The sequence below is a fragment of the Ascidia mentula genome, chromosome 1 (genome assembly GCF_947561715.1).
Source record: "Ascidia mentula chromosome 1, kaAscMent1.1, whole genome shotgun sequence".
Lineage (NCBI taxonomy): Eukaryota > Metazoa > Chordata > Ascidiacea > Phlebobranchia > Ascidiidae > Ascidia > Ascidia mentula.
This window is the reverse complement of record NC_138566.1, coordinates 3,308,972-3,326,024: the sequence shown is the minus strand read 5'-3', so window position 1 is coordinate 3,326,024 and position 17,053 is coordinate 3,308,972. Positions and strand designations below refer to the sequence as shown.

General features: G+C 36.8%; 4 protein-coding genes across 6 annotated transcripts in view; all 4 read left to right on the top strand.

Moving 5' to 3' along the window:
• The first annotated feature begins 1,223 nt into the window (after positions 1 to 1,223).
• On the top strand, positions 1,224 to 2,636 carry LOC145888383 (uncharacterized). The gene is made up of 6 exons (XM_082979158.1): positions 1,224 to 1,307; positions 1,448 to 1,562; positions 1,698 to 1,855; positions 1,915 to 2,018; positions 2,193 to 2,349; positions 2,577 to 2,636. The coding sequence occupies exons 1-6, from the start codon at positions 1,224 to 1,226 to the stop codon at positions 2,634 to 2,636; spliced, it is 678 nt and encodes a 225-aa protein (XP_082835284.1).
• An 89-nt stretch (positions 2,637 to 2,725) lies between these two features.
• LOC145902895 (uncharacterized) overlaps positions 2,726 to 17,053 on the top strand; it is a 63,133-nt gene continuing 48,805 nt past the window's right edge. The window contains exon 1 of one of the 2 annotated variants that reach the window (XM_082991042.1): positions 2,726 to 2,769. In XM_082991042.1, the coding sequence (XP_082847168.1) occupies positions 2,749 to 2,769 (21 nt within the window). In that variant the 5' untranslated portion in view covers positions 2,726 to 2,748. Of the gene's footprint in view, positions 2,770 to 15,369; positions 15,413 to 17,053 lie in introns of those variants that run through there. The other variant, XM_082991035.1, reaches the window with a different exon arrangement.
• LOC145903111 (uncharacterized) lies at positions 7,341 to 11,861 on the top strand. The gene is made up of 14 exons (XM_082991192.1): positions 7,341 to 7,472; positions 7,535 to 7,635; positions 7,816 to 7,972; positions 8,342 to 8,479; positions 8,572 to 8,697; positions 8,807 to 8,966; positions 9,222 to 9,354; positions 9,619 to 9,670; positions 9,730 to 9,819; positions 10,096 to 10,250; positions 10,426 to 10,511; positions 10,686 to 10,804; positions 11,026 to 11,168; positions 11,376 to 11,861. The coding sequence occupies exons 1-14, from the start codon at positions 7,392 to 7,394 to the stop codon at positions 11,653 to 11,655; spliced, it is 1,821 nt and encodes a 606-aa protein (XP_082847318.1). The 5' UTR covers positions 7,341 to 7,391; the 3' UTR covers positions 11,656 to 11,861.
• On the top strand, positions 14,111 to 14,894 carry LOC145915349 (uncharacterized). Of its 2 annotated transcripts, XM_083002723.1 has the most exons (4): positions 14,111 to 14,267; positions 14,322 to 14,467; positions 14,538 to 14,621; positions 14,744 to 14,894. In XM_083002723.1, exons 1-4 carry the CDS (start codon positions 14,177 to 14,179, stop codon positions 14,762 to 14,764), a joined length of 342 nt encoding a protein of 113 aa, XP_082858849.1. In that variant the 5' UTR covers positions 14,111 to 14,176; the 3' UTR covers positions 14,765 to 14,894. The 2 variants fall into 2 exon arrangements, 1 of the variants encoding a protein (XP_082858849.1); XR_014403754.1 differs by lacking the exons at positions 14,111 to 14,267; positions 14,322 to 14,467 and having other exon boundaries at positions 14,490 to 14,629.

The following is a 17,053-nucleotide window of genomic DNA, read 5'->3' as shown; positions in this document are numbered from 1 at the left end:
GATGAGTGATGCTGTCATACTTTAAACATCAAGTGCCTGTATTATTGTATCGCAATATTTCGTCAAGATTTCTGAAATGAAGATTTTTTTTAAATCTTATTGTAGGAAAGACTGGAAAAATGTTCAAAAACTTTGTGATGTTTGTTCGAATTTTAGCGCTACTTATAACAAGTTATCTGAAAAGATTGCAGCTTGTGGAATTCTATCTAACTTGATTGCTTTCCTTCAAAAGTACAAAGACACTTTTCAACAAAATTCAGAGGCAAGTCTCACTTTTGCATCCATAAAAACAAATTTAATGACACTGAACAAATTATTTCATTACCATAATCCGGTGGAATGCTTTGAAATATTGTATGGTTATATTCCATTCAAGTAACGAATTTATTTCTTTTGTTATTTCACTTACAATTGTTTAAAGGTCTTTCACAGCAACAGTGGTATACTATTCCCAACAAAATGCTCCAAAAACAATCTCATGTACTTTAGTTATCACTTGAGTTCCTGGATCTGGCACTGACCGATGCTTATCCCTTACTTGCAGACTGAATGCCAAATCATCGTGGATTCAGCAGTGTTACTCCACAAAGTTTCATTACCAAGCAACAATAAAATATTCTTCCAAGACAAAGAAGTTGTTGACTTGATAAGTTGGTACGCAATGAACACGAAAAGGATTATGGTAAGTGTTTGATAACGATTTTTAATTAACACAAAGAGCAACGTGTTATACACGTAAGAAGACGCGGTTGCAAAAGCACGAAAATGTGAACAGCAAATGATACTCTTCCATTTGCACTGACCGTTCCTGGAAAGTAGTAAAAAAAATATAACACTGCCGTATATCTGACTCTTGCTTTACTATTTCAACAAAGACTGTAGACCTTTAAGATTTACCCTCCAATTTAATTTGTTGAAACACAAACAAAAATACATGGCCAACTTACAAACAACGCATAGAATCGGTTCCAAACAATAGATCGTATAGACAGGCGACAATCAACCCCTTCTGCCTTGTCTCCCTCTGGGTATTTCACTTGTCTCTTTGTCTCTCTTGTTCTTTGATAAATTTAAACTGGATATATAGCCTGAGAAAGTGCAGTTAATTGGGTTCAGGAAAAAGGAAGACTACTTTAAAAAATGACGTTAGTGTTAAAGGTTATGACAAGATTGGTGTAGAACGTTTTAATGATGTGGACGGAGCGCTACTTATGTCATTTAGCATGAATGATAAATGTTCGTTCGTTCTAATCGAGTTCACGTGGGTTTGGAAAGTGCCCGTGGCTAATTGTAACAGGTTGATGTTGGTACAAAGCAATTTCATATTAAACAAGAGCACCACAATACTGGGAACTGTTCTTTAATATGACGTGATAGATGCACATTTCACTTTTACCCTGTTTGTCGAAGAACACGAGCAATTTGTTTATACTTTCCCTTTTGTCAGATCAATGAGGAAATCAGCATGTCAGTTTGTTGTACGCTTATCCTGGTCCACACATTTAAAGAGGAAATTGCGGAAAATGTTGCAACTGAAGATGGATTGTCCACCAACGTGGAAAGTGAGACTAAACCGATTGTGAAAAATTTAATATAAGTGTTCATTGATCTGCTGATAATTGACAAAAAGCCAGTTTGAAAAAATGATAATAGTCGCGTTAATTTCTGAATGGAAATAATATTTTTGCGTCTACCAGGTTTCCTATTCTTTCTCAAATTTCACATGGATGAAGCTAAGCGTGACTTGGAATGCGACCAGGAACACAAAAGCATGGGGGAGTCAATTTTGAACCTTCTTGAAGTTTTGTTGAAATATTATTCGTGGGCTAAACACGAAGAAAGCAGCTCCTGTGAGGTTTGTATTGATCAGGATCATGTTCGCGATTGTAAACTTATCAACCCTATTTTTGTAAGATGATTATACGGAATGTCGGAAATTGGCTGGCGCAAGGTGCCGCTGTCGATGTTTTTAAAATCTACTTTGACATTTATTCAAACAAAAAATACAAGTTGGGAGCGTGAGTTACAATTTTCTTCATTTTGGGTGTTGTGTTTGTTAAGTTTTGTTTCGTTTTGCAAAGTATGTTGATGAGTGATGCTGTCATACTTTAAACATCAAGTGCCTGTATTATTGTATCGCAATATTTCGTCAAGATTTCTGAAATGAAGATTTTTTTAAAATCTTATTGTAGGAAAGACTGGAAAAATGTTCAAAAACTTTGTGATGTTTGTTCGAATTTTAGCGCTCCTTATAACAAGTTATCTGAAAAGATTGCAGCTTGTGGAATTCTATCTAACTTGATTGCTTTCCTTCAAAAGTACAAAGACACTTTTCAACAAAATTCAGAGGCAAGTCTCACTTTTGCATCCATAAAAACAAATTTAATGACACTGAACAAATTATTTCATTACCATAATCCGATGGAATGCTTTGAAATATTGTATGGTTATATTCCATTCAAGTAACGAATTTATTTCTTTTGTTATTTCACTTACAATTGTTTAAAGGTCTTTCACAGCAACAGTGGTATACTATTCCCAACAAAATGCTCCAAAAACAATCTCATGTACTTTAGTTATCACTTGAGTTCCTGGATCTGGCACTGACCGATGCTTATCCCTTACTTGCAGACTGAAGGAAAAATCGTCGTGGGGTCGGCAGTGTTACTCCACGAAGTTTCATTATCAAGCAACAATAAAATATTCTTCCAAGACAAAGAAGTTGTTGACTTGATAAGTTGGTACGCAATGAACACGAAAAGGATTATGGTAAGTGTTTGGTAACGATTTTAACACAAAGAGCAACGTGTTATACACGTAAGAAGACGCGGTTGAAAAATCACGAAAATGTGAACAGCAAATGATACTCTTCCATTTGCACTGACCGTTCCTGGAAAGTAGTAAAAAAAATATAACACTGCCGTATATCTGACTCTTGCTTTACTGTTTAAACAAAGACTGTAGACCTTTAAGATTTACCCTCCAATTTAATTTGTTGAAACACATACAAAAATACATCGCCAACTTACAAACAACGCATAGAATCGGTTCCAAACAATAGCTCGTATAGACAGGCGACAATCAACCCCTTCTGCCTTGTCTCCCTCTGGGTATTTCACTTGTCTCTTTGTCTCTCTTGTTCTTTGATAAATTTAAACTGGATACTTAGCCTGAGAAAGTGCAGTTAATTGGGTTCAGGAAAAAGGAAGACTACTTTAAAAAATGACGTTAGTGTTAAAGGTTATGACAAGATTGGTGTAGAACGTTTTAATGATGTGGACGGAGCGCTACTTATGTCATTTAGCATGAATGATGAATGTTCGTTCGTTCTAATCGAGTTCACGTGGGTTTGGAAAGTGCCCGTGGCTAATTGTAACAGGTTGATGTTGGTACAAAGCAATTTCATATTAAACAAGAGCACCACAATACTGGGAACTGTTCTTTAATATGACGTGATAGATGCACATTTCACTTTTACCCTGTTTGTCGAAGAACACGAGCAATTTGTTTATACTTTCCCTTTTGTCAGATCAATGAGGAAATCAGCATGTCAGTTTGTTGTACGCTTATCCTGGTCCACACATTTAAAGAGGAAATTGCGGAAAATGTTGCAACTGAAGATGGATTGTCCACCAACGTGGAAAGTGAGACTAAACCGATTGTGAAAAATTTAATATAAGTGTTCATTGATCTGCTGATAATTGACAAAAAGCCAGTTTGAAAAAATGATAATAGTCGCGTTAATTGCTGAATGGAAATAATATTTTTGCGTCTACCAGGTTTCCTATTCTTTCTCAAATTTTACATGGATGAAGCTAAGCGTGACTTGGAATGCGACCAGGAACACAAAAGCATGGGGGAGTCAATTTTGAACCTTCTTGAAGTTTTGTTGAAATATTATTCGTGGGCTAAACACGAAGAAAGCAGCTCCTGTGAGGTTTGTATTGATCAGGATCATGTTCGCGATTGTAAACTTATCAACCCTATTTTTGTAAGATGATTATACGGAATGTCGGAAATTGGCTGGCGCAAGGTGCCGCTGTCGATGTTTTTAAAATCTACTTTGACATTTATTCAAACAAAAAATACAAGTTGGGAGCGTGAGTTACAATTTTCTTCATTTTGGGTGTTGTGTTTGTTAAGTTTTGTTTCGTTTTGCAAAGTATGTTGATGAGTGATGCTGTCATACTTTAAACATCAAGTGCCTGTATTATTGTATCGCAATATTTCGTCAAGATTTCTGAAATGAAGATTTTTTTAAAATCTTATTGTAGGAAAGACTGGAAAAATGTTCAAAAACTTTGTGATGTTTGTTCGAATTTTAGCGCTCCTTATAACAAGTTATCTGAAAAGATTGCAGCTTGTGGAATTCTATCTAACTTGATTGCTTTCCTTCAAAAGTACAAAGACACTTTTCAACAAAATTCAGAGGCAAGTCTCACTTTTGCATCCATAAAAACAAATTTAATGACACTGAACAAATTATTTCATTACCATAATCCGATGGAATGCTTTGAAATATTGTATGGTTATATTCCATTCAAGTAACGAATTTATTTCTTTTGTTATTTCACTTACAATTGTTTAAAGGTCTTTCACAGCAACAGTGGTATACTATTCCCAACAAAATGCTCCAAAAACAATCTCATGTACTTTAGTTATCACTTGAGTTCCTGGATCTGGCACTGACCGATGCTTATCCCTTACTTGCAGACTGAAGGAAAAATCGTCGTGGGGTCGGCAGTGTTACTCCACGAAGTTTCATTATCAAGCAACAATAAAATATTCTTCCAAGACAAAGAAGTTCTTGACTTGATAAGTTGGTACGCAATGAACACGAAAAGGATTATGGTAAGTGTTTGGTAACGATTTTAACACAAAGAGCAACGTGTTATACACGTAAGAAGACGCGGTTGAAAAATCACGAAAATGTGAACAGCAAATGATACTCTTCCATTTGCACTGGCCGTTCCTGGAAAGTAGTAAAAAAATATAACACTGCCGTATATCTGACTCTTGCTTTACTGTTTAAACAAAGACTGTAGACCTTTAAGATTTACCCTCCAATTTAATTTGTTGAAACACAAACAAAAATACACCGCCAACTTACAAACAACGCATAGAATCGGTTCCAAACAATAGCTCGTATAGACAGGCGACAATCAACCCTTTCTGCCTTGTCTCCCTCTGTGTATTTCACTTGTCTCTTCGTCTCTCTTGTTCTTTGATAAATTTGAACAGGATATATAGCCAGAGAAAGTGCAGTTAATTGGGTTCAGGTGAAAGGAAGACTACTTTAAAAAATGACGTTAGTGTTAAAGGTCATGACAAGATTGGTGTAGAACGTTTTAATGATGTGGACGGAGCGCTACTTATGTCATTTAGCATGAATGATGAATGTTCGTTCGTTCTTATCGAGTTCACGTGAGTTTGGAAAGTGCCCGTGGCTAATTGTAACAGGTTGATGTTGGTACAAAGCAATTTCATATTAAACAAGAGCACCACAATACTGGGAACTGTTCTTTAATATGACGTGATAGATCCACATTTCACTTTTACCTTGTTTGTCGAAGAACACGAGCAATTGGTTTATACTTCCCTTTTGTCAGATCAATGAAGAAATCAGCTTGTCAGTTTGTTGTACGCTTATCCTGGTTCACACATTTAAAGAGGAAATTGCGGAAAATGTTGCAACTGAAGATGGATTGTCCACCAACGTGGAAAGTGAGACTAAACAAATTGATGAAAAATTTAATATAAGTGTCCATTGATCTGCTGATAATTGACGAAAAGCCAGTTTGAAAAATGATAATATTCGCGATAATTGCTGAATGGAAATAATATTTTTGCGTCTACCAGGTTTCCTATTCTTTCTCAAATTTTACATGGATGAAGCTAAGCGTGACTTGGAATGTGACCAGGAACACAAAAGCATGGGGGAGTCAATTTTAAACCTTCTTGAAGTTTTGTTGAAATATTATTTGTGGGCTAAACGTGAAGAAAGCAGCTCCTGTGAGGTTTGTATTGATCAGGATCATGTTCGCGATTGTAAACTTAAGAACCCTATTTTTGTAAGATGATTATGCGGAATGTCGGCAACTACCTGGCGTTAGGTGGCGCTGCCGATGTTTTTAAAATCTACTTTGGCATTTATTCAAACAAAAAGTACAAGTTGGAAACGTAAGTTACGATTTTCTTTATTTTGGGTGTTGTGTTTGTTAAGTTTTGTTTCGTTGTACAATGTGTGTTGATGAGTGATATTCTCTTATACTTGATACATCAAGTGCCTGTATTATTATATCGCAATATTTTGTCAAGTTTTCTGAAATAAAAGTATTTTTTTCAAAATTCTATCGTAGGAAAGATTGGAAAAATGTTCAAAAACTTTGTGAAGTTTGTTCGATTTTCTGCGCTCCTTATAACAAGTTGTCTGAAAATATTGCAGCTTGTGGAATTCTATCTAACTTGATTGCTTTCCTAAAAAAGTACAAAGACACTTTTAAGCAAAATTCAGAGGCAAGTCTCACTTTTGCATCCATAAAAACAAATTTGATGACACTGAACAAATGATTTCATAACCATGCGATGGAATGCTTTGAAATATTGAAATAAGTAACGAATTTGTTTCTTTGCTATTTTCCCTTGCAATTGTTGGAAGGTATTTGACAGTAACAGTGAACCAAAAAATCAATCTCGTGTACTTTAGTTATTACTTGAGTTCCTGGATCTGGCACTGACCGATGCTTATCCCTTACTTGCAGACTGAAGGCAAAATCATCTTGGCGTCGGCATTACTTCTCCACAATATCTCGAGATTAAGCCACAATCAAATATTCTTCCAAGACAAGGAAGTTTTTGATTTGATAAGTTGGTACGCCACGAACACGAATGGGATTATGGTAAGTGTTTGATAACCTTCCAAACACAAGAGCATTGTGGTTTAACTTTAAAGTCACGTTATTAGTCGCATAGTATGTGTACAGCCAAAGATAAAGTTTCTTTTTCAAGTTTATCCTGTTTACTTAAGAACAGGCGCCCTTTGTTTATACTTTCCATTTTGTCAGATCAATGAAGAATTCACCTTGTCAGTTTGTTGTACGCTTATCCTGGTCTACGTATTTGAAGACAAAATTGCTGAAAAAATTGAGACTGATAAAGGATTGTCCACCAACATCGTAAAATACAACGGATCTGTTAATAAAAAATGTAGTGTGTATATCCTTGACATTCACATTTAACAACAATAGTCGGATTTCATTCAGCAAAATAACATTGTAACTCTTTATGTCAAAATATCTAAACAATTTGTTGTCCTAGCTTTCTTATTTTACCTGAAACAATATCTGAATGAGGCCAAACGGGAATTGGAATGCGGTAAGAATGCTAACGACATGGGGGAGTCGGCTACAAAATTAGTCGAACTTCTGTTGCGGTACGGCAAATGGATTCAAGATGCAAAAAATTTTCGTTTAGTCAGTATTTGTAAAGCTGTTGTTGCGATTTCGAACATATAAACTTATCATTTGTGTTTAAGATTCTGCATAATGTTGGCGATTATCTGGCAGAAAATTATGGGGCCGATCTTTTTAAGCACTACATTGACATTTATTCAGACGAAAACACCAAGTTGGAAAAGTTAGACAGGATGCATTTGTTGTTTGGGTTTATTGTTTTATTTGGTTACTTTAAATTGTGTTTTTACGGTTGATGAAGTAATTTGGTGGTTGATCTTATCATGACGACCTTGCGGCAGCATTGATGCACACAACTCTCATAATGTATTTTTTTATCAACGTTATGCGTCTAATATTACAGCAAAGCCTGCATAAATTTGAATCATGTTTTGTCTGTTTGTTCGTACTTCACTGGTGAAAGTGTCCAACTATCTGAAAAGATTGCAGCTTGTGGAATTCTGTCAAACTTGATTGGTCTATTGGTAAAATATAAGGAAAGCTTTTCCCAGAATTTGGAGGTAAGTCTTCTTCAAATGATTGTCATTGGGATTTTATGGATTTTAACATAAACACAACGAACGACAGAAGTTATTGTCACAATATGTGTAGCGAATACATGCTTTCCCTATCCAATTCTAAAAAAAGCAGTAGCTTTTTATTACAGGATCAGCCTGGCTTATAAATCAGGAATATATATTTCGCCCCATGGGCATCTTCAGTTCCTTCAGTAAACACATTAAATGATATTAAAAACGTCTTATTCAAATAGAAATTCCCTATTCAAAAACTTAATTGTATCTACGCTCTATTTATTCAGGCAATAGAAAGATCTTTTGTCAACTTTAAACCGTAATGTAAAGGCAAGAAATATAATATATAATTTGCAGACTGAAGGTCCAATCATCTTCAATGCAGAAACTCTTCTGTACAACTGTTCGATATCAAGTAACAACAAAATATTTTTTAAGCACATAAAAGCGATTGAATTGATAAGTTGGTACGCCAAAAACACCAAAGGAATAAAGGTTAGTGGTTGGGAAATACGAAACACACTTCTGTACATAAAAAGTAAATTAAACCACCAAAAGCCTTACTTTACGGATGCAAATTCGACTAGAGCCCTGGAAACGATGAGAGGCTGCTGCCAACACTTTGTATGCTTATCTTGGCCAACACAAAAAATGATGAAGATAGAAATGACGTCATTGTAACTGATGATAAAATCATATCTTACATTCTGCAGGTAATTCCACCTAATCTATTGAAGACACTTTTAGGCCATATATTTTAGGGGTATGTCGGATTTAAATGTGTATAATACTTTGTTTAGGTTAAACCATTATTTTTTTCAGGTCCTCAACGAAGCTTTGCTGAATAGCAACCACTGCTCCGCAGGTTTTACTGCGCAAGTATTAACGTTGGGTTTGACCAAACTCGCCAACAACGATCAGAACAGCTCCAAAATCCTTCAGAGTGGGGTACTCTCAAGTTTAAAGAAACTCATTAACACAGGTAAATTACGCATAATTACGCGGCTTAGCATGCAAAAAAACTTTTGGTTATCCGAAACGACAATTTACGGGGAAAATATTGTAGCCCTTAGCACTAAAATCATTGTACTAGTTGCATGCATCTAGGCGTTATTTTTTGTGGATGAGAACAAACTTTCTATATTTCTATAGTTGTAAGGAGTAAAGTGTTTACAAACGACTTATTGTGGGAAAAGTATTGTAATAAGTCTCTGCATAAAGTCTTTTCTTCCCAAAGACAACTTTGATGAACAAATTGCGGCAGTCAAATGCATCTGGGCTTTATCGTTTGTTGAAGAGAACAAAGTCATGATCACAAAGGAAACCGAGGTGATGAAGAAATTGGAGGAACTCAAAGGTCACGATTCAAGGTCAGAATTAATCAGCAGATGTGCCCACATTTGTTGAGTATTGTTAATATTAGGTAACGAAGTTGTTACGTAACGCAGCATCATTTGCACATATAAATAGAATTTAAAGCTTTATGGAATATGTCCTATAGTTATATATAACAAAATGAATGTTTTATACAAAAAGGTTGTGATGCTTAAAAATACTGTTTTTTTTAAAAAATCGATGTCAACCAAAGAAATGACTTTAAAAAAAACATTTTAATATCAGATTTTATTTTTTAGAGAACTCCGTAGTTCTGCAATAAACACCTTGTGGGAGTTACAATTTATTCCGGTAAGTGTTTAGCGAAATAATCGAGATGAACAAATTAGCAAGGTTTTTGTATTTCTAAGAAAAATGATGTCGAACAATCACTACCAACCACGAAACAGATGCACGTAATGCTCAGCTACAACTGGGACAACCAAAGCACAATTAAAAAGGTAAGGCAGTGGGTAAAGAAACAACATTTCTATCACACATTGCAAGGTATATAGTCCTTTTTAATAAGTTATCGTATTGCCATGTCTTGAAGTTTGAAAAATACTAGCAGCTTTTGCATACAAAACATCCAACATAAAACTAAACGAGAAAAAGTAAATGAGTTTAAACTAAACCGATTATGTTAAAACGGTTAATGTAAGATCGAACCAAACTTCGCAAAATTATACAAATTTGAGGGACTGGGTGACGTTGAATTCACCACGTTGATATTTTAGATAAAAGATCGCCTGGAATCAAATGGTTACAACGTATGGATGGACGAAGATAAAATGAAGGGAGATACATTGGATGCGATGGCAAAAGCAGTTGAACAATCAGCTGTGGTGTTAATATGCATGTCTCAAAAGTACAAGGATAGTCAGAACTGCAGGTAAATTGAGAGAAGAATATTGTAAGAAGTAATTGCGATGTAAATTTTAAACAGCGAGCTTACTTTATTTAGATCTGGGTTTTCTTCATCAATACAACTTTACAAATTTTTTGTATGTTTACAAGAATATTTTTCTTGGCCTAAAACATCACAGTATTCCAACCTTGTTGCACAGATCAGAAGCGTCTTATGCATTTAAAAGAGCTAAAGACATCATTCCTCTTCGACTTCAGGAGGATTTCGATGCAAGTGGATGGCTTGGTGGGTGGATGTATAAATATACCTGGATTTATTTGCTTTGAAGCATTTAAATTAATTGATTTTGTTATTTTTAAAGAGGAATTATATATGTGACAATTTACATTTGTCAGTATTTTGCAACGAACACTGCTTATCTCTAACATAAAACTCAAACTGACACCGTTATTTGTGTAGGGATTATCGTGGCAACACAACTATATTTCAAATTTCATGATGACAAAACTTTCGATGATTCGATGAACAAGTTATTAAAAGAAATTGGAGATCGCGGCAAGAGTTCAATCGAAGAAGTGGTGATGAACAATTATAGCACGAACAAAATATTTCAAGATTTATCTAATGATTTAAACATTATTTAGAACAAGGTTATAAGTATTTTGCAAGTGAGTGATTATTGGCAAAAAAATTTTTTAATTGCTTTCCATATTTTATGTTGTGTAAGCTCTGCTTTACGTTGGCCTGCCATACTGCTCAACATGGGAAAAGCAAAATTTAAAGCTGATTTACGTTTCAGGATGCTCCAACACTTCCCATTCAAGCAGTCCAAGAACTGGTAGAAGCTCCAACCCAAACATCTGAGCCACGAACAAGTCATTCTGTTCAAATCATGAAGAACGAAGAAGTCCAGCAGTGGGCCAAAGGCCTTGGTCTTGAACCGTAAGTCAGCCGTAACGAAATCATGGTGTTTTTGTTGTTTGTGCATGATATAAACCTCTTAATATAAACTCCAACATTCCTATTTTAGAGTACATTAACTGTTGTTGTTTTGGTTTGCGCATACATACTTTCTAACCTCGAAAGTAACACATTTCAGGCTCTGTATATAACGATGTACAGTGTCTTTATTTGTGCCTTTTGTTACAGGTCTTATTTCAAAAATGTGGATGGCAATGAACTTCTTTATTTGCGTTCTCTGAAGTCAGAGGCACCAGAATTCTTCTACAAACTTGTTGGGGAGCAACTTCACATCAAGACATTACAGGAACTGATGATTTTCACCAAAGCGTTAGAGAAACTCAAGTCAAGTCAAAATGATCGTTCGTGCATCATGAGTAATGAAACATTGCATTACCCAATCAAACATATTTGTTTAGTTTCGCTTGCTTGCTTGGCCTGCCTAATACTGCGAAAATTTGTTAATTAGCATCATAAATACTGGCAAAACAGCCACAATGTTACATCACTAGCGACGACCGTGCTCACGATTGTGTTTTTAAATGCCGTTCGTTCGCTTCGTCATCTCCTCTCTGACTATTGTTCCTATTGGCAAGTCTAGTGCCTGGTATTGTATTCTACATGATTGTCACATCAACTGCGTTGTAGCGAGAGAAACGTTATCGTACCTGCCTTGTGTCCCTTTTGAATGGCACTTGTTAAGAATAAAATTGTACATAAAGTGTGGAAGACTGAGCATTGGCGTGACAGAAAAAAGTAGGTTTGGTGAATCTCATCTGTCGAATAAGTGTTAATTGCGTCGTGGTTCCTTAACTTCATGAAAAAATGATAAGAACAGTTCCACACAAACAGTAACCACAAAAATTTAAATTCGAAAGTTCGTCACGTCAGCAGTATTCAGAGAAAGAGGAAAATAGTTTCATTTTTCAACAATCAAACTTGTATCAAAGTCGTTAAACGTGTTGTTATTGATGCAGGAGCACGGGTAAGAATTATAACCATTGCTATCTTCTGTAAAAGTCTTTTGTCAACAGATTAATATTACATTTCTTTTTAATAATGTTCTTTTTATCGTTGTATTTCAGTTGTAAAATTGTCTTGTGTTGTTTAAACGTTTGTCAGTTCCTTTTTTTCTTTAGAATTCTTACTTAGAAAAATGTATGTTTTTTATCCGTTTTCGAGACTCAGTTGTTTTCACGTCCCTTTGGAAGAAGCGATAGATTTTCCATAACATAACAGGCTCTGTACAAAGTTGATGAGAAACAAACACTGACGTAGACGATAATTGTAAGCAATGTTATTTAAATTATGTTCTACTAATGTACCAACTGCAAAAAGACGTTCTTTCAATACTTTTTTTAATTCCTCTCTTGGTGGAATTGCATTGTATTTAGGTTTTTGTCAAGTCAATTTATTGTTATATGTTTAGGCGTTGGAGAACATGATTGCGGTTGTCGTGAAACGAACGCCGTCAAAATCCTCGTACGCGAGACCCAAACGAGAGACACGAGAAAAAGGCGATAAATCCATTTCGACACAGTCTGTCACCGTATTACATGCGTTAAAATCTCTCGATTCGTGTTGATTTAGTTTTACGATTTTAAATAATCATGATTTCAAAACATCATAAAAACAACAAAACGCCTTTTTGTACACAGTGCTTTTCAACCTGTGACTCCAACCGCACTTGATATTTTTTCTTATCTACTCCAAAAAAAATGTCCACAAATAAACTGGCCTAAATTTTTTATATGATTCGTAGTTCAGAATTATTTATTTGGGCGACCTGCCATATTTTGGTATGCATAAAAGCCCATTCTAGTTAGTATCTCGCTCAACAATAATACCTGCAGCGTTGCAACCAAAAGCAACGCAAACCTTGAGAGAAATGTTTACAGTCTACTGAAATATCCTATACCTTTCATAAAAAAAAAGTAAAAATAAATTATAAATTTTGGCTAAATATAAGCCTAATACAAAACTGAGGAGCAAATCTTTCCAATCACGCAATCTTGCTAAATAATATTGTGTTCACGTTATGTAATCATAGCTTGTATCTTAATTGCGTGTTGAAAGTTGAAATGTGCAAATATGTGGCAAGAATGACGGCGTTATAACAATTTTTTTGACTAGTGTGTGGTTTGTGTTGATGTATAGGCCTAATCATAATTTTGCATGAGTTCAAAACATTATGAAAACAACAAGTTTATTCGTATATGCGAAATTTTTTACACATTAACAGTTAAACGTTCTACATGAAAGCTTTGTGAGTGCAACAAAATACTACCGATGTTATCGTTTCACAAAACCGTGTACTGCGTATCGTCAGGACAAACAAAGAAAAAGCACAACTGAACTTTGTTACGACATAGCGTTTTATTCTTGTAGATTCAATTAAAACAAAGAGCGAATGTGTAAGTCAGAGAGCTCCTTTGTTCGTTTGTGAATTGTGAACTGATATCAAATCAAAAGGACTTCTTCGTCATAACTTATCCGGTTACATGCTATTTAGCCGCGCATTTCATTTGAGACAACGACTGTGTGTGCTGTGGGTAGATCATCGCGTTCTCCGAAAATAATTTGAGACAATGGGGATAGGGCACAGATCTAATAGTGGCTGATGTGACATGTTTTGAATAGTACAAAGTAACACAGAAATCGTGGTAGTACATTGTCTGATTGCGGTGGTAGAGATCCCCTACGTATTTATAAAGGTCGTCTAGCAGTTTCTCCGGTAGTTCAGTCAATGGAGCGTTAAGATTAAACCTCACCGGGAGCTTGATTTTCAGATCTCGCTTCAAATTTTTGGGACATACAGGCTGATCCTGATTGGCTGTGATGCCTGGGCCTCGATTCCAGCAAACCTAATACAAAATATTATCTTTTGATCAGGATTATTACTCGTAGTTATTCATTAAATTGTTGTCATCAACGAAGCACTCCATACCAGAAGTACAGCATTAAAAGCTGTGAACTGTAGGTATATATAAATGTTTGGAAACGGTTCAAAGAGTCAGTTACCGAATGCAATGGATGAGTGCGGCGGGCCTGTTTTGGAAGTACAAAAGTTTGACAGCAAAGGTATAAGTAGACTTAATTCTTTCATGAAACTGAATTTAAATGTTAACTTTGCAGATTGCTTGACTGAAGTTGCAACTTACGTGGACGAAGCCAAGCGCAACTTGGAATCTGACAAGGAATCCAACCGCATGGGGGAATCGCCTTTAGCATTTGTTGAAGTCTTGCTTAATATAGGAGATTCGGAGAACAGTACGCACCACGTTAGTATTAAAGAGACGAAAATATTCTCAAAGAAACACCTATTTGTGCGTATACTGTGTGGTATTACAGGAGGTCGGAGATTTTCTGGCAGAAAGTGGCGCTGTTCAACTCTTTAAAGTCTACTTTGACATTTATTCGGACAACAAAGCCAAGGTGGAAACGTGAGCCAGAATTCACCTGTTGTTTTCATTATTGGGTTTTATGTTTGTTTATGTTTTTGATTCGTTTCACAATGTGTGTAGGTGGGTTACCCAGTGGCACTTGTTTTATTGTAGGAAAGACTGGACAAATGTTGAAAACCTTTTGAAAGTTTGTTTGGAGTTCAGCCAATTTAGTGATAAGTTTTCTGAAAAGATGGCGACTTGTGGAATTCTGTCTGGCCTAATTTCATTCCTAGAAAATTACAAAGACACTTTTCGTGAAAATTTAAAGGCAAGTCACCTCTTATACGTCATTAAAAAATATTTTACCAATAAACATATGATTTTATTACTCGTGTACAACCGAATCTTTTGTAATGTTGAATAGTCATTTTCAAGTGTCGACGAAGTGATTTTTTTAAATGTTACTTGTGTTACGGAATTATTTCGTCACCCCAACCCTGTCTCCCTAATCCAGAAAAGACCCGGGCCCTGCAATTTTTCATTTTGCAACCGGGACTGCTGGATTCATGATCAATACGTAATCACCGACTGCATGTGGTGTCCCGTGTTGTCGCCGATCGTACCGACATCTCATCCGTTGTCGCTGCAGTCGGAGACTTTCTCGGACGACTTCTTCCTTTAGACTACTAAACAGTCGCGTAAATGATGGATTTTGGCTTCCTATGATATCTCGTACCCTTTCCCGACTCTTCCTCCAACCAAATCTACGGGCAGCCGTGGTGGTCGTTCTGTCAGCAGCACGTTGGATGAGAACCCGGTATTTTCGTGGGCGTTTGCGCGGTTAGTGCTTCGTCCCATTTGTGTTCGTCTCGTTGTAAATTATTATGTAGCATTGCTAAAATGGTTTCATTGTTGCGCTCATCACCACCGTTGCTCCAGGGCCGATAAGCAGATGTTCGGATTTTCTTTGATCTGATTTATCTTGATAATTTTGAAAACAAATTACTTTTGAAATTCGTATCCCTGTCGGTATGTGCAGGCACCCCATGAATAGTAAACCAGATCCGATACAATAAGTTGGCTGTTTCGTTTGCCGCTTGGTGGCGCATCGGCCACGCGCAATCTGACTAGGAAAATATATCACATTCGACTAAAATGAACGGATACCCAGTTCGCGTGAGTGGTAGATTGATATTCCCGAATCAGTTTCCAGACACAAAACCTTTCCCCTGACTTAGTCGAGGTAAGAGCAGCCACCAATATCAAATTAAAGGGGCACAAAGCCGTATGGTTTTGAATTTGGGACGCACACCTCTTTTCAACCAATCCAGCACAATCAAGAGGACATCGTCCTTTTCTTGCTCTGCCGCAATGTCCTCTAGGCTGAAGCCACAAGCCGCTAGTCCACCACCAGCAGCACCTTGACTGCTTCTGTCCCCAACTTGTATGGGAAGCTGTGGTCTACGCCGCTGTCCTGTACACGTGAAAGCGCATTGGCGTTTCGATTTTCATCTGGTTTGTGTTGAATGTCAAAATCAAACGCCGAAAGATGTTCCACCCAGCGTGCACATTGTCCGCAAAGTTCCTTTGACAGCCATAACTCACGAAGGGAAGAATGATCTGTTCAAAGTAAAAACTTCCGACAAAAAAGATAACATCGATACAGTTTGGTTGCAAATATCACAGCAAGCAACTCTTTTCGTGTCGCGGAATAGTTTTTTTCTGCACGACTTAGTGACCTACTGCCATAGGCAAATACGCTCTCCTTACCGTCCAAGTTCTGTGACAAAAAAAATCGAACAGCGGTATCGAAAGCGTCTGCGTCGACCACGAACGGCCGTGCAAAACCCGGGTATTGCAAACCTCACCGGACTTCTTTCTGATCAGTACGGTGGGGCTGCTCCAGTCGGATTTGGATGGACGAACCCTTGATCAGCCATCTTTTGGATGATCTCTTCCACCTTCTCTTTGTGGTGATGGGGCAATCGACATGGGGGTTGTCTTGTGGGGGATTTCCTGTTTCAATTACAGTAAGAACGCGTCTAGTTCGCTCCAAGTCGATTCCCGACGAATGCTGCCCTGTTTTGCAAGCACTTGTCTCAACGCGTGTTTCTGGAATGCCGAGAGTTCCTTACCAAGGCTGAAGAATGTCGCGGACATCTTCAGAAGTGCTTATTGTGTTTGCAGAACATACGTCTTTTGCCGAACATTCCAACTGAATGAGTAGCATGCATTGTCGAATGCAGATACTGGACAACCACGAGCAATTCCAAACCCTTCCGGCAGGATTTTTTGTTCGTCATTAACACTGGCAATGTGAACGATAACTGTATCATATTCTAAAGAAGTTACGGTCGTGGCAGTAACCTCCCGATATGTCTACCACACTAGCGATCTTCTCTGTTAGGATAGACATGCAAAACTTTCCCCTATGTATACCTCGGTGGGACTTTTAAATCATCTACAAGACAAACGTACACT